At 37.9% G+C, this 27,079-nt stretch overlaps 2 protein-coding genes across 10 annotated transcripts in view; one reads left to right on the top strand and one right to left on the bottom strand.

Moving 5' to 3' along the window:
- The window catches only part of LOC111874098, an 18,143-nt gene extending 12,562 nt beyond the window's left edge, over positions 1-5,581 (bottom strand). For 3 of the 5 annotated variants that reach the window (XM_023869318.2, XM_033755325.1, XM_023869321.2), the window contains exons 1-2: positions 5,495-5,580; positions 830-990 (exon numbers count right to left, since the gene is read on the bottom strand). In XM_023869318.2, the coding sequence (XP_023725086.1) occupies positions 830-982 (153 nt within the window). In that variant the 5' untranslated portion in view covers positions 983-990; positions 5,495-5,580. Of the gene's footprint in view, positions 1-829; positions 994-5,494 lie in introns of all 5 variants that reach the window. The other 2 variants (XM_023869319.2, XM_023869320.2) reach the window with 2 other exon arrangements.
- Positions 4,779-27,079, top strand: LOC111874087 (flotillin-1). 5 transcript variants are annotated; one of them, XM_033755327.1, is made up of 13 exons: positions 4,779-4,863; positions 5,526-5,611; positions 9,763-9,838; positions 10,102-10,192; positions 10,586-10,729; positions 12,202-12,321; positions 18,932-18,940; positions 21,183-21,313; positions 22,974-23,058; positions 23,533-23,720; positions 23,926-24,136; positions 25,484-25,648; positions 26,158-27,079. In XM_033755327.1, the coding sequence occupies exons 2-13, from the start codon at positions 5,527-5,529 to the stop codon at positions 26,173-26,175; spliced, it is 1,323 nt and encodes a 440-aa protein (XP_033611218.1). In that variant the 5' UTR covers positions 4,779-4,863; position 5,526; the 3' UTR covers positions 26,176-27,079. The 5 variants fall into 5 exon arrangements, with proteins under 5 accessions (XP_033611218.1, XP_033611217.1, XP_033611219.1 ...); XM_033755326.1 differs by lacking the exon at positions 4,779-4,863 and having other exon boundaries at positions 5,509-5,611; XM_023869296.2 differs by lacking the exons at positions 4,779-4,863; positions 5,526-5,611 and adding an exon at positions 8,782-8,975.

Raw genomic sequence — 27,079 nt, 5'->3', positions numbered from 1 at the left:
CCCTGTAGCACAGTTTCTTCCTTAGCCATTAACACAAGGTCATCTGCGTATTTCACAGTTTGAATAATTTGCCCTCCTAATTTGAAGTCTCCAAGCCCATCCAGAGCTTCTTTGGTAAGGCATTCGCTGTACAAGTTGAACAATATTGATGATAAACAGCATCCTTGTCGAACTCCTCTTCCAGTCTCCACACTTCTTGTCTCCCCTCTGTCCAGTCGTACTCTAACTTTCCGATCCATGTACAAATTGCTAATCAATCTTCTTTCACGCCAATCGATACCTGTTTCCTTTAGGATCTGCATTAATTTGGTCTAATTTACACAGTAAAATGCCTTCTGTCAGTCTATAAAGCAAACACACAGTTCTTCATCTATCTCCAAAGTTCGTTCTGCTATAATTCTCATCATCCCAATTGCATCCCTGGTTCCTTTTCCTCTTCAAAATCCAAACTGATCCTCTCCAAGTATATCCTCTCTTTTCCTTTCACTTCTTCTTTTGAGTATCTTTAGTGTAGACTATTGCGTGGAATATTAGGATAATAAGTGAATAATGAATTTAAAAGGCTGTGGATGGAAGTGGTCATGGCCTACTTTGAGTAATGTCCCGACATCTGCCTGGAAGAACATGGGGACCTCTCGAATATAAAAGAGTGCTAACCACACAACCGCAACGATTTGCGCTTGTCGCCATATTGTCAGTTTCAGTTCTAAAGACTTATTTAATTATTAACTGATATTTTTCAAAAACCTATCGCTTTCAAGACTCTTGTTACATTCTTTCTCGTGTTCAACTGGCCTTTTACTTGCGATAAACGCATCCACTTGCTTACCCAGGCACCTGCCCATATGTTAGAGCCCATCTTGAAGATAGGGAGCGAGATGAGAAAGAATATACCAGCTACCAGCTGCACTATGCCAGCCCCCACATAGACCAGGTTCCAGAGCACATGGCACGCAGCACACACTCTACTGTGGGCGCACATCGGCGAGCCTGCTGAAACAAAATGCACAGCCGTCATTCTCATGGGAATTTAGAAAAAAAAACTCCATGGTTTTAGTCCGCAAGCGACCTATACCGACCGAGCGACCTCCACTTGTCGGCGTAATCTATGCTCTAGTGGTCAAATTTCCTGGCTACAGGTCCAGAGTTCCGGGTTCGATTCCCGTCGCTATCAGATTTTCTGAGAAGTAGTTGGTCAGGAACGGGGTTCACTCAGCCTCGTGAGGATAATTGAGGAGCTATTTCAAGGAAATAGAAAACCGAAATTAACGACTGTGGGGATTCGTTGCGCTGATCACGCAACACCCTCTATCCGCTAAAGTTGGGAATTTAGAGAGGCAGCGCTAATCCCTGTTCCTTGTCGCCATCTGCACTGCTATGAGGAAAGGATTCCTCAGCATTCATACCCTACTCTTCACGGACGTCGAAGAATCTGCTAAGTGAAAGAAGACAGATCTCTCTATTTTTTACCGGAATTGGACGAATGATGTTTGTAACTAGTCCTGTCTGCGGACCCTACCACAAGGGGAACTAGCTTAACGAAAGATTCTTCAGCATTCGTTCCCTGCTCTTTGCACATCCGCCAATCTGTTGCGAGAGGCTGCACTTGGGTAAGGAAATGATTTCTCAGCACTCACTCCCTGCTCTTTGCACATCCGCGAATCTGTTGAGAGAGGATATGGAACCGATATTTCCAAGAGGCTTGCAGGATATTAACTGCCAGTTCCAATTCTTGCTACGAGCTATAGGCTGCACTCGGGTAAGGAAAGGATTTCTCAGCACTCATTTCCTGCTGTTTGCGTACATCGGCAAGATTGCTTACATCTACATATTTTCACGGTGTAGTAATTAATTAATTTATCAGCTCAATGTTCCAGAGGGATCGGATCGGAATTTCTGTCCCGATATCACCAACACTGTTTCGTGGTTTTCTTTTGTATCTCCAAGAAAATGACCGGTATACGATCATCTTCAAAAACCACGAAACGTACTTCCCATCTCATCACTCACAATCACCCTCTCGTATGTCGGCATAGTTTGTGCAGTTGGAAACGCGTCTTAAAATAACCAAATGGGAAATATCTGATCGATTTCCTCTGAAGTAGGGCCAATGTAATGCCATAAAACAACAATTTTATATAATGGAGAGAGGTTAGAGAAAATTGCATATCGAGGAGTTCTGAAAGTTGTATTATTGACCCAAACTTACATAAGCTGACGTTATGGGCCGGTCATATAGGAAGTATGTGGAAGCAAGAAATTCGTCGGCACTTCTTCATAGAAGAGGCTTACGTGGAGGAAAGAGACAATTTGGGGGACAACGTTATGGACGGTAAAATGATTACATTGCAGTAGATTGTAGAAGAATTGGTCATGATGTTGTGAACTGAACTGAGCTGATTCAGAATTGCCTTCGGTGATAGACTTTATGGTCATTTCTTTGTTAGAAGCTGGAAGTTTCTCGACTATTTTAATAATTTTCGACTGGTAATAAAAAAAACATTTGCCTCTGTGTAAATAGAACTTGGGAATAATTCGTAAATTATTTTCACTCAAATGTTTCGAGGCGTATAGACAGGCAGCAGGAATTGCAGTTAATTTCGCTAAATTGTCTAGCTATTCCGAGCATAATTTTCGCTCGAAAATGATAAAACGGCAAGTTGCAAATATGCACAGTAGATACAGGAGTTGAAGAGGTCTGTCTTCTGGGATATAACGCCGTGTAGTAGGGTAAAATTTAAATTTCGCTTCGGAGAAATATTCCGCCTCCATCTTCAGGTCGAAGCAAGCTCTGCTTGCCGCCTTTATTTTATTGGCTTCCTGCTTGCCTTACTCTTCGACACTGAAGATGGAGACGATAGATTCCTCCAAAACGTCGGTTAATTTTATATACTAAAAGAAGTTGCATTGCATAGAACAGAATTATTCGTACTCACCGCTGAGAGAACCCAGAATCAACGATACAAGAGTTGCTGTTCCTCTGCAAGATAACATTTTAGAGCACTCGAACCTTGTTGAAGAGAATCGAAACTATTATTTATGCGTGTATGCTGTACCATTTAACTGATATTTGCTTGAAGATAAGAAACTGATTACAACAGTTATCTTACAAGGAACCAAACTATAATTCCATGGTACTATTTTTTGTTGCTAGTGGAGTGGGACTAAGTCCATTGTACTGCGGCCACTTCTGGCCTATTGTACCAGCTCCAGATGATAGGTGAGGGTGATTGTGGAGCAATTGGTGGAACGAAGATTGACGGGGGAAACCGAAGTACTCGGAGAAAACCTACTCCATCGACACTTTGTCCAACACAAATCCCACTTGACCAGACCCGGGATCGAACCCGGGCCGCCGCGATGAAAAGCCAGCGACTAACCGCTTGAGCTATGGCGCGGCCTTCCATGATACTAAGTGTGTCTTGTAAATCTAACATTCACTTAGCAAATCAAGAAATGCCCTAATAGAAACCTAAGATTCATTACTGTGTACACAAGAGCTCGCAGTTCTTCTGTCTTTAGCCATATTACTCCAGTCCATATCCTTAAACACTATGCTTCTAAATACATTTAAATATTATTCTCCTTTCTACGCCTAAATCTTACACGTTTTCTTTTTTTTCTTTCAAGTCTTCCAGTTACAGTTCTGTTTACATATCTCATCTCTCTCATGCGTACTACATGACCCTCCCATCTCACCCTCCTTGATTTGGTCTCTCTAATGCTATTTGGTAAGGCGTACAAATTGTAAAGCTCCTAATTATGCAGTTTTCAGCAGTCTCCTGTTACTTCCTCCCCATTGGCGTAATTGTGATCCTCGGAACCCTGTTCTCTAACACCCTCTTTCGAATACTACTTGAATAGTATTTACATAAACATGAGTATCTAAAGTTTAAGTTCGGCCACTAAATTCTTATTCATTCGCAAAACTGTGGTCTCTGCAACACTCTCTGTGTGTACAAAAGTAGACTGATGAATTCACTGAGGCTTTAATTTAAGCTGTTGACTCATTCAACAATGCACAATGCCCCATGGAAAGAAGGTTAAGTGACACATTTGACCTCTCATGCTACATCACATATGCTGGTTCTTCTGTAACCACGATCTAAAACCAAGAGCATAACTGTTTCCTTGGAAATTCTTCCGACACTATTGATCGTTTTCTCCTACGTTCCTAATACAGTCTCAAAATATCACTGTGTCAGTGTGCTTCTCTGTCTCTGAAGTAATATTTTAACAATTTAGCATGAGAGCTGTGCCACGACCATCCAATTTATGGACCTAAAATTGTGTATGTTCGTCAATATTTCATAATGCATACAGCACTTCTTGAAATCACTTTTGCATTAAAGAAAAATATCACGGTGTCAAGGCAAAACCTATATTTATTTTTTTGAATCAAAGTTTACTTATTTAACTATTTGCTTTGTCAGATTGAAATAAACTGACATAGAATTAGTTCAGAATTAGAAGCCTAAGGCATTAAAAGTGTGTGAAGTTGTGTCGTGTGCTGAAAACCACAAAAGCAACGGATATGAGAAACCTTCAGATTTAATGTCTTGATGTAAAAATGTAGTTTGAAAACACTAAAGGGAAGAACCATTTGTGAGAACGTTCCTTAAATGTTAGGATAATATTAAAGTGTATCAAAAATATGTACATTGTGAAGATGGATTGACCTGATTCAGAACATGGACCAGCGGCGGGCTCTAGCGAAAACAGCAGTGAAACTTCGGACTTCGTGACATACGGCAAATTTCTTTACCAGCTTAGCGACTACCATTTTCTGAAGGACTCCCACAGATACACACACGCATTGATAATATGGTGATCTAATGAGCCTACATTTCTTCCTCGAGGAAAGTAAGTATACTAACAGTGCGGGTAATTCATTTGACACGTACCAACAAGCTTAACTTGTTTGTTGTGATGATTCAGATTATGATTAAGTACGGTAAAAGAAGCAGGACGCGTGTATTGAAACGTCTCTACCGTAAAGCCAGCCTCACCTTTGCATGGTGTATTCCTATCTTATTATCATGAATGAGGCTTTGACGACAGAGGTTACGTACGATTTTGAGGAACTTTTTTTTTTCCTTGGCACTACAGCCCCAGTGGGCCTAGGCCTACCTCCATGAACTTCTCCGTTAGAGGAACTAGCACTAGTTAATAACCAATTCCAGAACATTACATCCAGCGAGGATAATCTGCCCTGCAATATTTTAAGCTAAGCTTTTTTATTCGGATTTGAATTTTTATTTGATCTGTACGTGTACTCACATTGACTATAAATTCATTTATCATTACAATATGCACCCAATTACTGCTTAAGCCAACTGTAACGATACCACGTGTTCAGCTTATCCGTTTGTGTTTGTGGGGTCCTTAGATCGAATCTGATGACAGGGATTTATTTATGTACGTTACCAGACTTTTTAGACTGATATTTCGTGAGAACCCTTACAGAAATATATTAAGTACCACATATTCTCACCTATATCTGTGTTTCTGTCGTCCTCCTAAAGAATGTCGGTCACTGGGGACGACGGACCATTCTTCCATCGGTCCCAGGACGCAGCATCCATCCGGAGTTCATCACTACATAACAAGGGTAAGTAGGTGACTGCTTTGGTTCGTCGGGCTGTGGGGAGGGGGTTGTGGAGAGGGGGATGAGGGGGAGGGCACCGCTTCGTATCGATCAGCCCAGGCGGTGGGTGAAGGACGAGTCCAGTGTGGTGAAGCAATAATTACAGACGAAAGCAATCGTGGTCGACTTGAGGGTAGAACGCTGCAGATTTGATAAAGCTACCCAGAGCCTGAGTATCATGCTATGTACACATTCAGGGTTGTTGGTAAACAAACAGGGAGCGAGGATGTGGATAGCTGATTCAGGGTAAGGGTCAAATGGCGGACTCTCGTTAACACAAAAAGGAACCTTCGTGTTACGTAAAAAATGGGGAAGGTCTTGACTGGCTGGGCGACTATTTAGTAGTAGTGACAAAAAAGTCACTTTCGTCCAGCCATTATCTTTACTTGGCTATCATGCCTTGTAGTGTGGTAGATGTTTACCTATTTTGCAGGAAAAGTACCCCCTCCATCTTCATGGTGAAGAGCCACTACCGTGAAGAGCGAGGCAATATATTCCTGTCCGATAGGTCAGTAACCACCTACCATAGCACGCAGCGTCATATTCAAGAAGACAGCAATTACAGCTATAAGCGCCTTAAACCTCAAACCTGAAACTTTGAATCTTAATTAACTTCTCCTGCAGTCCATGGTAACAGGGACATGATGGGCGATTTTCCCGCCTCCAAATATCATTGTACTCGCGTTATGATCAATTGGAAGCTTCAGTAATAGGCACGGACACAGTCGTTATTTTTTCTAAAAGGGGTAGCCAGAAAATTTGCTTGCAAACTTACGTTTAACTCCTTTAAGACTATTTTTAATAATCGTCCTAGAGCATTCAGGATAGAAAAATATTTTTAATGCTTTTAATATTATGTATATTTCCTTCTTTCTCAATTTCATTTTTTCCCCCAAAATTCCATGGGGACAGATGTGAGGCTCCCTTTCGCCGGGCCCATGTAGTATAGGCTTCAAGGGGGAATTACCCACCTTAGGGTGAAACGACACTTTCTAATGTGGAACAGGATGAAGCAGGAAGCAAAGTATTTTAACTTGGCTTTTAGAACTTCATTACCGCACACTTATTCTAGTATGTAGATGGGGAGTTATTGCAGTAGAACAAAAAAGTATATATATGCCTAACTCCGAGCTGGTTCTGGGTATTCAATACGTTACTCACCTACGCAAGAATATTAATTTTTGTTGTGGAAGTTGAAGATTGCTGTCACAAAAGAGTTCTTTTAACTCTGAATAACTTTACTCCAGTTCACACGATCAGAACTTAGTTCCATTATAGTCATTTAATGCTAACTCTCCAGCTCTATCTTGATCTTTAAACTGCTCACTCCCATGAGAAAAACACTGAAGAAAACACCACTCAAAAACGAAATTGTAAGGGCATTAAAGTATAGTTCCTCGTATTATTTACCTTGGCACTAGATGGGATCCAACTGAAAGTCCTGTTTGCATTAATTCTGGTTCGTTCATTTCGATTTCTTTGACTTAACTATCACAAGAATTCTAAGCAAAGTATAAATTTTGAAGATCTTTGTTATGTAAAACAGGGTCTAAGAATGTGGACTGGATTTATCTGGTTCAGAATAGGTTCAACGGTGGGTTGTTGTAAACAATAAACAGTCATATCCCATATAGGGCAGTTTGATGACTGAAGCAGCCAGGCATAAGTTCACAAAAAGGAAGATGCAAATCCTGGCATATCAGCAAGTCATTAGCAAAGTGATTCTTCTTCCTTTTTGTTTGGAAACATGAGGATGTTTCAGGATTATGAGGTTTGTTATAGTTGTGCAATTATTTTATTGACAATCAAGTTCCTTCCGTCAAATGTGACACTTTTATAAGTTTTCCACCTCGTCACCACCTGCCTTACATGTTTCGGCTCACCACGGAGCCATCATCAGAGGCATTTATAGTAGAAAAAGAAATCACCAACACACAAAACTTCACTTTGTTAAAAATAGCCACGTTCCAGTTAATTAAAATAATTACAATAGTTAAAATTGCCGAGAGTGTCGGTTCACTAAAGGTTTTCCACACACCACGGTAGCTTTCTTATTTAATTCGTCGTTAATTCTGTAAAAATTATGTTTCGTTATTTGAAGTAAGAATTCTTAAAATTCCTAGAATTCTTTCCCGCTTGGCCCAGTCTTTTTTCTTCGGGATGTTGTTGACGTGTGTTGTCTGTCGGTTGTTGATGTTGCTTGTCTGTGTGTTGCGATGCTTGTGTGCATTTAATCAGAAAGCTACCGTGGTGTGTGGAAAACCTTTAGTGAACCGACACTCTCGGCAATTTTAACTATTGTAATTATTTTAATTAACTGGAACGTGGCTATTTTTAACAAAGTGAAGTTTTGTGTGTTGGTGATTTCTTTTTCTACTATAAATGCCTCTGATGATGGCTCCGTGGTGAGCCGAAACATGTAAGGCAGGTGGTGACGAGGTGGAAAACTTATAAAAGTGTCACATTTGACGGAAGGAACTTGATTGTTAATTTGTTAGTGTGACGGACCAGAATGAAAGACCTTAAACTTATTTTATTGACTTTCATATATTATTAAATGCAATCTTAATCTTGTTAACAATAGTGTATTTCAGATTCTCCAGTCTTATCATACTAAAGACATTAATAAGAAATGAAAACATTAAATACAAGCATCTCTGATAGAAACAGAATTTTCTTTCAAATTTACCAACCATCAGCCTTCCTAATCACAAGTATTCCGTGTATGTTATAGCTCACAATGTCCATTGCATTTCAGTACGGGGGTGATGAATTGATGTAAATGAAATGTTCATACTTTAGAGGCACTGGTGAGAAATTTTCTCCTGATGAATAAGAGTGAGTTGATATAGAACGCAGTTCCAAAAAAAATTAAAACGGAATAGGAACCTCTGCAGTACAAGAGGTCAAGGTTGGAAAATTATTTATAGCTGCTCTTGTGAACTGGTGATTCTTTGCGAGGGGGCAGTAAACAAGGGTTGGTGGTATGATAGCATACCTTCTTGCCGACCGTGCTCTGGGCACTGGCGGCAGCCATTTTGATCCCATTGACTTGCCACCGAATATTGAGGCAGCAGTGATGCTTTCCTGACGTCACGGTGACTATGTTGTCCGCCAATAACATCGATTTGCCGATCAGTGGCATCAGTGGTGCACTGTCGTCTGTCGATGTTAGGAGTGGTTTGTAATTAGTGTTGTGTATGTTTCTTTTTTTTTTCAATTTGTACGTCAGGAAGGACATATAAGTAGAGGTTATTTGTTCGACACTACAGCAAAATGACGTGGGGATTTGTAACTTGTGGCCCTAATGAAGCATTGGTAGTTTCAGGTACTTATTTTTAAGTAATACGAGTTTGTTTGATCCTATTCCATGTACTTTCAGTGTCCTGTCATGTGCAATAATTTGAGAACATGGGCGACAAGTTATTATTTGCATGGTTGTTCGTAAAGATACCAATTTCTGTAAAAAAAGATTGAAAATATAGAATATTGTAACCTTTGAAGTTATTTGTTTTTGCCGTTGATAGTTATTACATTGGTTCCAAGCTCTAAGTACATATTTTTGTAGCAGTTAGTGCGATGGATTTCTAGGTTGGAAGGGACTGGTTCGCATGTTTCGAACTCAGAACCCGAAACAGAAATATTTCACGTCAAATTGGTAATTCTGTTAAACTGGACAACTGTAGCTTGTGACCCCAGGAACCCGACCATTTTCCTCAAAAGTGGGCATATTATTGCCAGTTATATTAGCATTTTTGGCTGACTTATTGCAAATATGGGTCTGTTATAGCTCAAGAGGTTTAGAAGCCTCTTCTCAACAGTTAACTGGATTCAGTCACAGATGACTTAACCTGAGACTAGTAGGCAAAGTAACACTGAGGCATAATTCCAGCCCCTCAGTTTGTTCGTTTTTCCCTGTTAATCATTCCATCATTGTTCTCAGCTCATCTATCACCAGGCCCTGAAATGTGTGATAGCCATTAGTGTGCAGTGCATTATCACACCTGTGGTCATTATGTTCTACCCTGGCACTTGGCGTGGTACTGAGTAAGGAAATCTTGTTGTGAATGTGCCAATTTTTACATTTATAACAAAGGGCTCCATTATTGTTTTAGGGTGCTGTTACAACAAGCCCTTACTGGTGCCTGGAGGCAGAGCCTTTGTATGGCCCACAATTCAGTGTGTGCAGAGGTAATACACAATTGTGTGCCATGATTGTAGCTTTGTAAATCTGGTCCAATGCAGTTTTATAAACTGGTTGCAAAATAGTTTACCAGTGTTTGTGCATTAGGGCCTGGATTTGATGCTTAGATTTAAAATATTAGCTGAGATGTATTTCACTTAAGTCTTCTAGGACTGTAAGGTGTGTAATTTCTTAGTAAAGCTGTGGTGTTTCTGTTGTATCTGCATCCATGATCTGGGTGGTAATGACTATTTTTTCCCTCCCTGAAAAGAATTTCTCTCAACACGATGACCCTTCAGGTAGAGAGTCCCACAGTCTACACCAGCCAGGGGGTTCCAATATCAGTGACTGGCATTGCACAGGTAAGAGATTATTATTCATTAACTGTAAAAATTCTGTCAGTATTGGATTTTGAATCTAGTTCGGATCGGAGTAACAGTGTATACCATTACCAAAATTTTGTGCCATTTTGGTTGGAATGTTGAAGAAGCAAAAGACAGTTTTGATCTATTCTTCGATGCATAATGTTATCTCATGTATCAGATCCGTATTGTTTATTCCTGAAACTAGACAGGCTTTTATGATATTACTAATTTTCGCTAACACATCTGAAGGAAATTTAATTTTAGCTTGTATTGGTCCAGTAAGAACTCTCATTCTCTTTGCCATACTTGGGCTATGCTTAGTATCATACATGTTGAAAAAAAGGCATGTTACCAAAAAATAAAATGTATATTGGCTTCACTTTGTTTCAGGTGAAAATCCAGGGTCAGAATGAGGAAATGCTGCTTGCTGCTTGTGAGCAGTTTCTGGGGAAGCAGGAAAGTGAAATCCAGCACATAGCACTGGTCACACTGGAAGGACATCAGAGGGCCATCATGGGAAGCATGACAGTTGAGGTTAGTGCATAATTTCCAACGAGCTGTTTCTTAGAGGAGCTGTCTATTACATACTTGTATATAAATCTTGCAGCACTGAAAATGAAGGGGCTGACCTTTTTTTGGTCTTATTTGTTATATAAAGGATTCTTACATAAATATAATATCAAGCTTTTTAGGCACTAGAATATCCGACTTAATACTTTTGAGTATATATCATGAAAATACAGTGAACAATAAGCTTTTCTCACAGCGTTGTGGCATGATTAACTAATCTATCATCGGACCTATGTAGTTATGTTGTGAAGTAAAACCAAATATTTTTTGTTATGTTTGGATATGCTTTCATATTTATGCATTTAATTTCTGTTATGTTTGTAGTGCTGTAATATTGATAATGAGATGGAAATTGTGTGACAAGTTTGCTGGTAGGTGTGATGTGGGTGCAGGATTTCCCATTTCCTCCAGACAAATGCCATGACTGTTTCTTTCCACATCCTTACCAATTCATTTATCATTATCACCTGACCATTCAACACTTTATAATCTGAACTACTGACAGTGTCATAAAATAAATCATAAATAGTTAATACTGTCTATTGTACCACATAGTCTGTTAACAATGCAATGAATTGTTCCTTCTTTCTTACATTTTCACAACTTACACTTTCACCACAACATGTTTCGGCCCAAAATGGCCATCATCAGGTGTCTTACTATGCTGAAACTGCTACACTGCACTACTGTTGTCCATTCGTCGCATATGTGACTGCACGCTTCATGGTTTAAAACTTCATACTTGCAGTCAATTGGTATGCACTAAAATAGCACATGCTGTAGTTCACTTAATTTAAATCAATGACATCTATTAAAATTTTGTATTAAAATTTCCTTTGCATTTTGTAAAATTGAGATTACACCTCACAAGGGGCATTGTGCACTTCTTTCGATCTGTATCCTTTGTTTTAGATGTGTTATTGTAGCAGCCTGTTTTTCTTTTTGTAAGCCCGTTGTTGTGTTACATCTGCAACCTGTAATTTTGCCCCTTGCTTGTGCATTGTTCCCTCTAGCAACGTGTGGTGTTTTCTTCAGTCTGCAGTGTAGCAGTTTTAGCATAGTAAGACACCTGAAGATGGCCATTTAGGGCTGAAACATGTGTCAAAAGTGAAAGTGTAAGAAAGAAGGAACAATTTCTTGCATTGTTGACAGACTGTGTAGTACAATAAACAGTATTAGATATAGTAATGCAACGGGATGCTTAAATAGAAGATTATAAATAAAGAAATTAAGATCTGCAGTTGATCCAGTGTTATTAAATGACACATGAATCAGTTCTCCAATAGAGTGCCCAGCTTACTCTCCTTCATTTTAATTTATCTAAATGCATTCTGTTGTATCTAGCTGGAACTTTGGTAGGACTGCAGAATCTTCACATTTCCTTCAGAATGTTTTGTAACATTACCTCCTTAATATTGTTATTGAATTCTGTTTAGGAAATCTACAAAGACAGGAAGAAGTTCAGCAAACAGGTGTTTGAGGTTGCATCATCTGATCTGGTGAATATGGGTATCACTGTTGTCTCATACACATTGAAAGATATCAGAGATGAAGAGGTGAGTGTGAGCGTGAGTGTACAACCTGTAGGATAAGCGTGCCATAGTAGATCTTGCATGGTTGTGTTCGTAAAGTTGTGCATATAGCAAAGAAAAGGTGATCATATACATTTCTTTCAGCTTTTATTTAATATAATTTTAAGATGCTCTTATTTTTTATTTGTACTATATGGGCTCAGCAGCTTGAAGCATTTTTTGATAGTTAGGAACATTTAAAACTTTCCATAGGCACATATGTACACCCATTCTTCAGAGGATGAAGCATTGTTAGTTAACCCTTTTACTGTCTTTTTTTCAGGAACCATAAGTTCTTCCACTTAGTCTTTCTTACGTCATTGTCATATTTGGTGTTAATTTTTTTTATGGGATTCTGTCTATTTTAGCAGTAAAATGTCTGCCACCTTTTCAACTTTTATTCTTTTAAACTGGCACCACACTTCAGAACACTGATAAAGCAAAGTTAACACAAAAAAAACAAAAGTAAACAAACTGGCAGTGAATATACAGCAGGTCCATAAAGTCTCCATCTGTTACGATACCAGGCAAATGACAAATTGGTAGTTAGTATGATCAGGATTGTGAAACTTTCAAACACTTCTCTGGTTTCTCCTTTGGATTCCAATTTGTGCTGTTGTCAGTTATTTCTTGTACAGCCGGCATGTAAGACTGACAATCTTACTACCATCTGTGAGCCGATTGTCTCGATAATGTGGGACCCTCAACATCTCACAACCCTATTGAATTGAATTGAATTGAATTTATTTACATTCTATGAATCCTAAGTAGGTTAGTACCTTTGGATACAGAACAAGTCAAAAGGTTACATACATAAGTACAGGCAATTTTAGCTTAAAAATTAATATAACTTAATTTTACATCATTCTCTATTTACATTGAAGTATTCATCTAAAGAGTAGAAGGAATGAGCATGTAGATAATTCTTTAACTCTGATTTAAACTTTTTAGTATCATTGCCCAAGTTTTTAATACTTTGTGGCAGATTGTTGAACACTTTTATGCCAGTAAAGTAGACTCCTTTTTGATATACTGATAAAGTTGATGAGGGTAGGTGGAAGTTATATTTTTGTCTAGTATTCATGTTATAGACATCAGAATTTAATTTGAATTTATCTTTGTTGTAAACAACAAATAAGAGAAGCGATAATATGTATTGCGATTGAAGAGGTAGAATTTTTAATTTCTTAAATAATTCTCTACATGAATCTCTACTTCTACATCCTGTAATGATTCTAATTATATTCTTTTGTATTTTAAAAATTATTACACTATGTGAAGAGTTCCCCCAAAATATTAATCCATAGTTCATAATAGAATGAAAGTAGGCATGGTAAACCATCTTCAATGTTTCCTGTGACATAAAAGGCTTAATTGATCTCATCGCATAGCAAGCTGCATTTAATTTAGGTATAATTTGTTCAATATGTATTTTCCAAGACAGTGTACTGTCTACATGTATTCCAAGGAATTTTGTATCAAGTACTTTACAGATTAATTTGTTGGCATAACTGATGTCCAGATCAATTTGGTGGTTGTTTTTAGTTGTGAATGATATGTAATGGGTTTTATCAAAATTTAATGAGAGTAAATTGGCTTCGAACCATCTGTTTAAGGCTTCAAATACAATATTTATGTCATTTTTAAAGTTTTCAAATTTAGAGTTCTTAAATATTATACTAGTGTCATCTGCATATAGAATTGGTTTAGATTTATTGTTGATGGTTTTAGATAGATCATTTATGTAGAGAAGAAAAAGTAAGGGACCTAAAATTGATCCTTGTGGAACACCGTGCTTTATAATTCCCCAGTTTGAAAATGCATTATGACTGGAGTTTTTATTATTTATTTCAACTCTTTGATACCTGTTTTTGAGGTATGATTTGATCCATTCATTAGCTTTGCCAGTTATTCCATAGAAATTTAATTTCGATAGTAAGATATCATGATTAACACAATCGAAAGCTTTTGCTAGATCACAGAAAATCCCTCCCACAATTAATCTGTCATTGAGAGCACTTAAAATATCGTTAGTTAGTTCATAGGTTGCTTTTTCTGTTGTTAGGTCTTTCCTAAATCCAAATTGCTCTTTGACTAATATGTTGTTAGAATTTAAGTGTTCAAGTAGTCTATTATACATAACTTTTTCAAAGACTTTTGAGAATGAAGTCAATATGGATATTGGTCTGTAATTAGAGATGCATTTTCTCTCTCCTTTTTTAAAAAGTGGTTTCATTACAGCGTATTTTAAGCGTTGAGGAAAAGTACCTGATGATAAAGATTTATTACATAGATGATTCAAGGGTGAACTGATGTAAACAGAGCTTGCTTTAAGTAATTTGGTAGAGATTTCATCATATCCATGTGAATTTTTGGGCTTAAGGGATTTAATAATGTTTTCAATTTCCTTCCTTGTTGAGAATTTGAGATTGATATTTGGAAATGAATTGTTAAAGGCACGAGACAGATAGTATATTGGATTATTATTATTATTATTATTATTATTATTATTATTATTATTGGAATATGTTTTCTCAGCTAATGAAAGGAAATATTCATTAAATGCACTTGCGATAGCTTGTGGATTGTTAGTGGACTTCCCTTCAATATTCAAACTTTGTACGTCTTCATTAACAGATTTCTTTCCTGATTCAACTTTCACAATATCCCAGGTGGTTTTAATTTTATTGTTTGATTTTAGAATTTGGCTGTTATAGTTATTCTGTTTGGCTTCTTTAATGACTTTTGACAAAATTTTACAGTACATTTTGTAGTGACTTTTTAGTCTTGGATCATTACTGTCCCTACTGGCCAAATATAGTTGTCTTTTGTGTTTACATGAAGTTTTTATTCCAATTGTTATCCAGGTGGATTTGTTTTTATTTTCATTTTTGACTATTTTTAAGGGAAAGCTTGAATAAAAGATCCTCAAGTATGTGTTCAGAAAGCAATTAAATTTAGAATCAATATTATTGCTGTCAAATACATTGTCCCATGATTCATTACTTAATTTTGTGACAAAATCTGCCATCGTATGCTTGTTGATTTTCCTTACTGTTTGATATTGTTGATTACTGGGCTGAAGGTCAATATTATTTATTTCTATGAGTTGAGCATCATGATCGGATAAGCCATTTATAAAGGGTCCTACAGTATAGTCTCTTAATTTTGAGTTATCAATGAATATATTATCTATCGCTGAACTAGAATTATTTTGAACTCTTGTGGGAAAGTTAACAGTACTGGAGAGATTGTAAGATGATAACAAAGAGTCTAAATTTAGTTTCCTATTACTGTCAATGAGATAGTTTACATTTATATCACCACAAATTATAAATTCAACTTTTGAACTATGCAGTACATTTAGGATGGTTTCTAATCTATTTAAAAAGTGATTGAAGTTTCCAGATGGGGCTCTATATAAAGTCAGTATACAAATATTTGAAAAAGGAGAGTCTAACTTTAGAGCACATGCTTCCAGATCCTGGTCTTTGCAATAATCTTCTAAATTTATTTTAGTAAATTTTAGGTTTTCGTGTACAAAAATACTCACTCCTCCTTTCTCCAGTGTTTTCCTACAGTATCTAGCACCTAAATTATAATTTTCTAAGTGAAGATGTTCTAATTCCAGCTGTTTCATGTGATGTTCAGTAAGGCACAGTATGTGTGGAAGATTTGAATTCATGGAGCTTATTAGTTCATTTGTTTTGTTTCTCAATCCTCTTATATTCTGATGGAATATTCTTAGTACTTTATTATTCACTGAATTTAGTAGACTGCAATTACCTTTTCCGATTTCTATTGGTTCACTAACATTATTGTCTGAAAGATTAGTTTCTTTTGCAATTTCTTTTACTTGATAAACTTTACTTGCACTCTTTATCCTAAAAAATGATTCTGAACACCCATGACAACTGGAATGTGTCTGCCCTTAATGCTCTCTGCAATGAGTCGCGTCAGCTTGTCCTTGCCTCGAGGATTAAGATGCAAACCATGGACAGTATGTTCGCTCCTCAATATTGAAGAGACATCAATCGCATCAATGTGGGCCGCGCCGACCTCCACAAGCGAACGCTCAAGCCGAAGATTAATCTCCCTTACACACCTGTTAATCCATGGCTTGTCATGTCGCCAGAAAAGACCAACAAACCTCACATTGGTGTGACTAGTTTTCTGGGCAATGTCACTTAAATCTTTCTCAATTTGATAATTGAGGTTTCTCTCCAAACTGTTACCTGGCCCCCCAACTATAACTACCTGATCTTCTTTACTAAAACCTTTGCACAATTTTCCAATGTCCCCAGTGACATTGCTCAGATCAGCATTGGGCTTGAATATGCTGGTCACAGCATATGCATCTCCCATTGCTTTCTGTAGCCTCTGCCCGATACCCCTACCATGACTGCTACCCAGCACTAGAATCTTACGCTTAGGCTTAGCCTCTAACACAGGCTGATCTATAGCGTCACCATCAGTCTGAGGCCCTAGCATAGCTAGAGGTTCAAATCGATTGGTTAAAGCTAACTTAACATCTAGTGAAGAAGGAACTTTTTTAAGTTTTCTTCGGGAGTTGGACACAGTCCTAAATTCTTCAGGACAATTATCTACTAAATTTAATTCCCCTTTTAAGAGGTCAATCTCAGTTCTTGCAAGTTCCAGCTCCCTTTTCAAACTCAAGATAGTCTCCTCTTGTTTCTTTATTACCTTGGCTTGCACACAGGAGTTGCAGTACCAAGGTAATATGGCCAAATCACTATTGGTGCCAGAACACTCCCAATGAAACCACAGGCCACAGTCCTCACATCCTGTCCCCTGGCTAACCTTCCTTCTGCAGGCCCCACATTTACCTGATAAGCCGTTACCCCTTGTGGCCATTATTACCACTTATGTTAACTTATAATTCAGTACTAACTAACAGATATATTTAGAGAGTCTAATATGTGATTAGGACTTACAAGAGTATATGCTGGCACAAATCTTTTAAGGCCCACTATATACAGTGATACACTTATTTTAGGTTAGGCCCACTTGTACACTTGCAATAGTACAAATCAACTTACTAAAGATATAAAATAACACACTTCTTGTAGGTTAGGCCTACTGTACACTTACGAAAATACAAACAACAGGCCTTCACGGCCTGTTACAGGGATAGCTATACTTTCTTACTTACTTTACATTCAGTGTTAGTGGTGTATGAAAAAAGTAAATAAGGAGTTACTCTTCTACCAATAAATCAGAGACTTTATGGGCAGTTATCATGTTAGACAAATATCCAGATACGAAATTACTTAAAGTTGACTGTGGAAGGGTTAATGAATGATTCACTGGTTTGATATGTGTTACTGGTAGATAGATTATCCTCTGTGCAGAACTCTGCCCCAAGTTACAAATTTTATACTGATCAATTATGATATTTGGTAGTATTAATGTTAGTGGTCTGATTATTATATTGATATGATGAAATGACTTGCATTTTCAGAAACCATTAAAATGGAAAAGATTGAATGTCTAAAGATTTTAATAAATGGTAATTGTAAGGTGACAGCTTAGTTACTAATCAAAAACTATCACTTTATAATCAGGCCCCTATGGTAATTGTCTACTCTGTTTTGTTGCCATGTAATTTTCCAGCAGGTATTTTAGACTACAGGGGGGCAGTTGGTAAGTACTGACAACATGAAAGGCAATAAAAACGTGATGTAACAAAGACTGTACCATCTTAATTTCATTTTTATGGGTAACTGTGTTCCCAAATAGGACCGTTGAGGTGGAAGGCACATAATTTTAATTTTAACATACACTGCTAGGTAAAGAGTCCAGTGATTAGCTGATGAACAGTGGCTTTTCAGGCTGGAACAGTGTCTTGAAATGACCTGTGGCTACTACTTCCATCAGTCTTTCTGGTTTACTTCAAATCACTGCCTTGTCTTCTCATCAACTAATAAGTGACATCTGCAGTTGATATACCATCATTAAGTAACCTACCACCCACTCAATTAACCAGCCATAGAAAAATCCTTCTCATCCACATTGGGTCATATCTATAAAATGGGACACGGGAACCCAATTAATTTAATTAAAAACAGTGGAGGAACTGTTTTGGAAGAGACTGTGGACCTGTCATCTGACAGATTACTGATGAATGAATGAATGTATGTATGCAGCACTGGTCACGGCAGCCGAGCGGTCTAAGGCATGCACTGTCTTCGCTCACTTGGAAGCCGAGATCATGGGTTCGAATCCCACTCAGGGCATGGATGTTTGTGTGCGTTTTTCTGTGTTTGTCTACAGGTAGAAGCCTTGCGACGAGCTGATCACCCACCCAAGGAGTCCTACTGTATGTGTAAGATCTAGAAAAACCGAAATGAACAGAGTTCATGGAGGTAGGCCTAGGCCCACTGGGGCTGTAGTGCCAAGGGGGGGGATGTATGCAGTACAAATTATTAAATAATTCAACAGAAATGGTACATGTTCTGCTCCTTGCAGTATGTTCCTTGGTACCAAACATTTTAAATACATTAGGAAGTCAGTGTAAGCTAGTTAATGATAATATCTTCAAGTGTAATTTACTGGCTTTTTGTTATGCTTCGAGGGGGCAAAGGTATGTGTTGAATCTACTATCTGATCTGGACTGTGGCATGCGTAGTAGTGGATTAGCTGCTTATTTTGTTGGAGTTACCAACCCATTGTATGTATGTGTATGTATGAGGTGCACAGGCACACATGGTACACATTTCTGCATACTTTCTTTTTGCTCCAATATGTCCACCAGTTTCTCAGAAAAATGTATCATCCATCTCCTAGACCCCTTTCTTTGTGTACAGAGTGATTAAGATGTTGAAATGCATTCTCTTGAACTAATTTTCTCATTAAAGTGTGCGAAATGAATTAATGTGCATTTTTCTTACTTGTGAGAAGTGTCAGGCATGACGCCTGGAGATCTGTACATGTTGTGTCTTCTTCAGCGGCAGAGAGGACTGTTTGCACAAGTATATCATGTCAAGGGGGCATGCAGCAGCATAGTTGGTTGGGGCACTATGCTACAAGCTAGAAGGTTGGAAGTTCGATTCCTGGTGAGGTCATCCACACAATAGCGCTGAGATTGACTCAGCATCTAACAGAAATGAGTACCAGCAAAGGGTGGGCGGCCGACGGCATGTAAGGCTGACAACCTCACTGCCATCCGTGAGCCAATTATCAAAAAATGTGGGATGATTACTTCAAGCATTGTTTTTACACAGAATGCAGATAGATATTTCCAAATTGGCCACTTACAAATAAATTAAGTAATCATTGATTACTTTTGTATTTCATCAGTGATAATAACTGAACAAAATGAATTTGTGCGCTAAAACAGAAATATTGACTGTATGTATGTACATACATACATTTAAAATGGAAAATACAGGTTAAACTGGAGTATTTGATAACAAAACGTTCTGTCACGTGCTGCATTGATTTTAATCACTCATTAGTATCCTACACACCTTCATCCTACTTTTCTGATCCTGCATATTCCCAAGTTATAGGGTTTATGGGATAGTTTTGGTCTTTGAAATTTTTTAGTAATTCTGCTCAAGTAACTAATATATCATGGTTTACAATGCTGGGTACAGAGAAAACCATCACCATCATTCTTCAAGCTCTTGCATTCAAATTTAATTTTCTTTATTCTTCCATCAAACCAAAGCATAGATGGGACTATAATTTTAAAATAGAATATAAAGAAATAGGGTAGGAGGGAGTTATCTGAATTTATCTGGCTCATGATAGAGACCAGTGTCAGGCTCTTGTAAATATGGTAATTAACTTTTGGGTTTCAAATTGGGAATTTCTTGATAGATGAATGGCTGTTAACTACTCAAAAAGGATTTTTATCTGTAAAGTTGGTTCTTTACATACCTGAATTGTGCTGCATTACTTTCTGAAATTCTTGGTTTATAACTTAAGGTGTTATAATTTCTTATCTTCATTGGTTGCATCCTGTTGTGTGTTCCAGATATATATAGGAATTAGGTTAACTGTCAACACAACAAATATACTTGCTTTTTAATGTTTTAGAATTTGACTTTTTATTCCTGCTACATGTTTCAGTCGTATAAGACCGTCATCAGGAAGTTATATGATATATATATATATGATACATATAGTTATTGAACTACAATATTGGCAGAATGTTTTCTATTTTCTGGAATACTGGACAATGGAAAAAGTCCAAAAACCCAGTGATTCTGTATGATAACATATAATATTAAAAAAAAAAGTCAGGTTTCAGTGAGCTTTTCCAGATAAGCACTTTTTATGAAAATTATGACAGTTATTGACATTAAGACTGTTGTCAGATCCATCTTCCATCCGAATTAGTACTAGCTGCAACCAGTGTGTACATTGCTCTCTCTGTTGGCACAATGTGTAACCATAATCTCACAGATTTATGCCTAACAAAACCTGTGGTATATAAACATGAATAATCATTTGTGGACCACTGAATATTTGCCTGGTTGCCTCATATTCAGTATATTATTTATTGTTTCCCACTAGCTGCTTTCAGAGTCTGCTTTATAGCTTTAAATTCTTGCACATTTATTGCATTTCAGGGCCTGCTCTTAGTAGGAAATTGTACTGTAGGAATGCTCCACATGAACTGATACATATCCCAGTTGCATGTATTAAGTAAATTGGACCAAAAAAAGAGAGCATGATGTAGGAATATGTTGTAATGTCGCTTCCTCGTCTTTCACAATTTTTGTGTTATCACTTTTTCATTAATTTTTGGGCTGGCATTATAATCATATTTTGAAATACATATATGAAGGAAATTTAACAACTTGGATTTCCTGTAGGGTTACTTGAAAAGTTTGGGAATGGCAAGAACTGCAGAGGTGAAGCGTGATGCCCGGATTGGAGAAGCTGAAGCAAGGCGTGATGCCCAGATTAAGGAAGCAATCGCTGAGGAAGAGCGCATGGCTGCAAGGTAAACTTAGATATCAGTGACTAGACATGAGGTTTGGATTGATAATTAGATTTATTTAACTCATAGATTATAACTACAAGTATTTATAATTCTCTCACTAATTCACACACTAGACTTCTCACTACAATACTCACTGAGTTTTCTGTGTCTTCACTAGCCGTTGCTTGGTAACAGATCCCAACGATGCCCTCTTCTGCTCATGTCATTGCTAGCTGGCAAGTATGATGCACCTAACCCATTGCATCAAAATCAAAGTCAGTGTTATGATATGACTGATGGTCAGTCTGTCTTGGTGTCAAGGCCAATCTTGGGCCCAAGACCAAATTTTTGGTACTGTCAGACAGTTGCGGGTTTGTTGATGTGGGACCCCCTTCCTGATGAGAAGAGTGGTCTGTCATTTAAAATTGCTGCTGGTCCTCAACAGTGCAGTCATTCTTGGGTCCAAATCCTGTGTGACTCATGACAATATTTACTGTATCAGATTTGAGACTCTCCCAACCTGGAGGGCCAGGTCTCTGTATTTATCCCCAAGGAACAGGATTCCCTTTTCATCGCCTCCTATGACTTGCAGGGCTACAGTGGAGGTATTTGAACCCACCTCTACATGGTGGCATTCCACTGAACCCTTGCAATAATAGTCCTTATATAACATCCTCCCTGATGAGAAAATGGGTTTGTCTTTTATGAATCTGTTTGGCCTTTCATCAAGTGTACATTTCACACACATATGTATCCTGTTACTGAAAATTCTTCCTTTTGCACTACTCGCAAGTCCTCTGTCAGTACATGCTTTACAGAGCATATCATGCCTAACTTATGTATCTTATGCTTGACCACTGCCAAATTTAAGCCTCTTATATTTTCTCTGTGTGGCTTCACCTTGTCCTATACTGTGAACATGTTCATTCTCATGATTTTGTATGAATTCTGCTTGTAGCCTGCACAATTTTGTTATATAATCATATACATAAGAAAGGTTGAAAGCTGTGCAAGTTGTGGACTGGTGTGCACCTTGAAAAATTTCTAGTGGTGCGCTAAACCTTGTTTTCCATGCACTTCAATTTTAAGATGCAGGTGCATGCCGCTAATTCCCAGGCAGGAGAAGCCTAAGTCATTACTGATCTGATCAGTGCATTATAGAGTGTTAGTTTAATGTTTGCACTTAAACGCTTGCTTCTGACGCATTTGTTACTGTGGAGAGGGGTTTAATATCCGTATCCTAGCAACGGCCGTCTCTTTTCGCTCCATTGTTCTGGCTTCAGCCCTCATGTTGCAGCATGTTTGGGCCTGTTTCTGATCTCCATTATGAGAGAGAATGTATTTTCTGCTGCTGTTTTCTCACAGTTCTCACATTTCCCTTTTAAAATAATTTAGAGGCACATTATGGAATTCAAACTTAGAGACAGAAGGGGTTTCATTGCATGGAGAAGCAGTGTCTGTGTTACAGATAGGACTACTCAGACAAATATGTGGAGTTCTAAAGTTCTTGTGAAATATAATAAATATGTTAGATACAAATTAAATACTCAAGGTAAAAGTATATGTGTCATTATAAAACATTACATAATATCGAAATTGTAGCGGTACTAGCAGGTAGCTAGCTTAAGGTGTGCTGATGTACACATTTCATTGTTAATGATTTATTCTTTGTTTTTGTCAGGTTTTTGAATGATACAGAAATTGCCAAAGCGCAGAGAGACTTTGAGCTGAAGAAAGCAGCTTATGATGTGGAGGTTCAGACAAAGGTAAGCTTCATAACACGTGTATGTATGTGGATGTAGTACAGCTGAACATGTTTAAATTCACTGTCAGAATCTCAAAATGTTTTGCAGAATTTGGCATTTGTATGTAAAGTTTATGTGACAGTGAATATGTCTCTTATGTGTGTCAGCGGAGATCACTTTGGCAACACAAATAGATTGTAATGGAGTCTTTATGTTAAATATATATAATCGTTTTTCATGAGGAAGGGTGGACAGTTGACAGAAGGTAAGATAATACGTCCTAATAGTCCATAGCACAAGCAAGACTATTTCATGTAAATGAACATTATTAAAGTAAGGTCCTACAGCTTTTGCTAGTTTGAGTATGATTATTGGTATACTTTTGAGATGGAAGTGGTTGTAAGAACTTGTATATCTAAAACTGCTGGACTTCAAGGGAAGTCAATTGAATTTATAGTTGGTTCTGAATGTGGCTCAACCATCATTGCTTTGCAGAAGGCAGAGGCTGAGTTGGCATATGAACTGCAAGCTGCCAAGACAAAGCAGCGCATCAAGGAGGAGCAAATGCAGATCCTGGTTGTGGAGCGAAGCCAGGAGATTGCTGTGCAGGATCAGGAGATACAGCGCCGAGAGAGGGAGTTGGAGGCCACCATTAGGCGACCTGCAGAAGCAGAGAAATACAAGTATGACGAATGAAGTACAGCAGAAAATGCCTGTGCTAATTAACATCATCACTTGTTGTTTCTCTGAGTTATGTAATTGTTTAAATGAAATGGGAATGTAATCTCAACGCATCGCGAGTGTTACAGCTTTATATTATGGGCTGAATTATGACAGCCCTTTGATTTTTCCCATCTTCCAAACCTTAATATATACATTTGTTTTCAGACTGGAGAAGTTGGCAGAAGCCAACAGGAACAGGGTGATCCTAGAAGCTGAGGCAGAGGCAGAAGCACTACGAGTACGGGGAGAAGCAGAGGCATTTGCTGTTGAGGCAAAGGCCCGAGCAGAAGCAGAGCAGATGGCTAAGAAGGCAGATGCTTGGAAGGACTACAAGGAGGCTGCCATGGTTGATATGCTTCTTGACACTTTACCGAAGGTATGGTGTTCACTCTTAGTGGAAAAATTAATATTCTGTATCTGATGAGGTGGGTGGAAGGGAGGATTAGGAAGAAGCTAGGAATGTTGGCTGTGAACCTGAGGATGTGAGCAGTAGATGGGAAATGTAAACACACTGAAACTGACATAGGTGATAAGAATGATGAATAGGGTTTGATGGGTGAAGATGAATAAACGCTAATGACTTCAGAGAGGAAGTGAACTCACTAAATAATATGTATGATGCTTTTAATATTTTTCCTATCCATGTTTTTAGAAGAATGGGAAATTAATTTATAAAATTACTTTTCTCTGTAGTAGCCGGGATAGCACAGTTGGTATAGTGACTGGCTATGGACTGGATGACTGAGGGGTCAGAGTTCAAGTCCCACTAAGGTCAAGAATTTTCTCTTCTCCATGTCATCCAGACTTGCTCTGGGTCCATGCAAACTCATATCCAATGAGTACTAGGGGCTCTTTCCTCGGGGGTAAAGCGGCCGGGGCGTGAAGCTGACCATTCACCTCCAACTAGTGCCAAGGACAAGAAAATGTTTGTCTGTACATCCACTCCCCAGTACGGCTTCATGGTATGGTGCTTAATCATTGAAGCACAGGGACAGCTTTACCTTATTTTTTCTATGTAGACATAGTTCCTAGAGCAGCATTGTCTGACTTTCAGAACCATCTTCCATTCATCAAATACTGTAGCATAAGAAAAAAGTGGCTAGTGTTATAAATTATTAAGTGAAAACATTTCTGCTAGAAAAACTCTTGTTCTTGTCCTAATTTTCATCGCACACTGGAAAAATCATTCTTGCACTTGCCTAGTATTAGGGAAATAGGCTTGAGGATTCAAAGTTAAAAGTGAACTATCTAAGTGTAATATCCGATGGTGTAGGAGCTTATAATTAATATCAGTTAGCTAATTAGCAGTGTCCATGTTGTGGGTCCCATGTCACCATGCTGTGGCATCTTCTCAGGTTGTGGATGGAGGAGGTGACCTCCAGATATGGAAGGTAGCTGCGAGTATATGGAATAAGCAGTTGTAGACAGCCAACAGGGGTGCTGCCTTCCATCTTGGGGGCTAAACAGGGACCATCAACTCCTCACCATAAAAATAAAGCTTATTACAGAATGTTACATAGGGCCTCAAACTTCATGCTCTTGTGGACATGACACTGAACCTCTGGGTTCCATAAAATGTTAATGTCAGTCAGTCAGTAAGTAAGTAAGTAAGCAAGCAGTGTTGAATTACTGGATATTGCACCCGGGAAATCATTACTCACTAGGGAAAATATCCCATACCTCAAGGGGGGTGTACATTTAATTGATTGGGTGTATGGTTCAGGTGGCTGCTGAGGTTGCAGCCCCTCTCTCCCAAGCCAAGAAGATCACAATGGTGTCCAGTGGCCAAGGAGATGTAGGTGCAGCAAAATTAACTGGAGAAGTCCTTAGCATCGTCAGCAAAGTGCCAGAAGTGGTGAAGAGTCTAACAGGTGTTGACATTGCAAAGGTAATTGGCCATTCACCTACATTCACTATAAAATGAATTAAAGCAAATGTGTGACACCAAACAGTATGAATTTTACATATTTAAAAAGGGCCAAATTCAGTTTGTATTTTATGATTATCACAAGGTCTGTAGGTTTGATACACTTAAGATGTGACATTATGAGATAATTACTTGTGGGTGAAAACTCTGTGATAAGAAAAGGGTGATATTTAGAGGTGTTTGGGTTTGTGGGTTCACATCTTCTTCAAGTATTAGGGACAGCATGGATAAAAGAGATATTTTTAATCTTGGGAAGGATGCAGAAGGGAATGTTTAACGTATTCAGTTTTCCAGTAAAGATTCACACTTGGTAACTTATGTATATAAAACGGAATTACTGACTTGTAAAACTCTTTTATAATCATTTTAGAATGTGAAAATATTGATTGAATATTTTGGACAACTTGAAGCAAAATAATCTTTGTTACATAGTGAAGTTGTGTCACTAATTTTATTGTTCTGTTCTTCAGTCAGTCCATGCTGCTTGAAGATCTTTTCTGGGCTGATACTGTACCATGCTACTCCACATCCCAACAAGAAAAGAGCTGTCATCATTTAAACTAGTCATACTTCAGTATAATATTTTTACTTTTCTTAGCTTCTGCAGGAATTTATAATAGATACACTGTGTTATAGATAGCCTTTCTCCAGACATTTGAGTTTGCTACCTGTTGTCAGAATGTATTGAAGATATTGCTCTTTGCTTTTCTTATAAGATAAATATATTATGTTTTAACAGTTCTGTGATTAAAAAAGCTAATACATTCACTGCCTGCATTAGATATGGCCAGTCAATAAGTATGCTCCCCCAGTACCAATGACAGCTTTTGAAAACATTCCAGTTTGTCCTGAAGATGTGCAGTTGCCATTAAACCTTCACAGATTATAATACAATCTCTGAGGAGTTAAATTGTGTTTGAGGTTTCAGCATTTAATAGAAGTTTTAAAACTGCTTTTTTTGTGTCTGTGTTTTAACCTTGACTGCATAGCCTGTAAGATAAAACAGGTATTCAGGTGCAGGCAGTAAATGTATTGACCCTTTATGTGGGTATTTAAATGGTCTGCTGCTGTACATTAAGTGGCCTTTTAAATCTCCACCTTGGCTGTTTTGACTTAAAAACCATAGGATAGAAACCCAAAGGAACTGTATGTTTTTTATTATTAAGCAAATGCTTCAAATAAGCCAAATCATATACTGAAAGGATATTTCTCTGTTGCCTATGAATGACAATTCAAAAGAAATTCCAGGGATAATAATGACTATTATGGGCCTTAATCTATCATGAGTCTCAACTGACATTACATTGCATTCCCGGAATTCAGACTTAGCCAAAAAGAGTGTAGGGTGTGGAATATGTATGATTATGTATTAAAATATTGGATTTTATAACA

Source organism: Cryptotermes secundus, unplaced genomic scaffold (assembly GCF_002891405.2).
Source record: "Cryptotermes secundus unplaced genomic scaffold, Csec_1.0 scaffold2346, whole genome shotgun sequence".
In the NCBI taxonomy this organism is placed as follows: Eukaryota; Metazoa; Arthropoda; class Insecta; order Blattodea; family Kalotermitidae; genus Cryptotermes; species Cryptotermes secundus.
The sequence above is the reverse complement of the archived record's forward strand: the minus strand, read 5'-3'. Positions and strand labels throughout refer to the sequence as shown.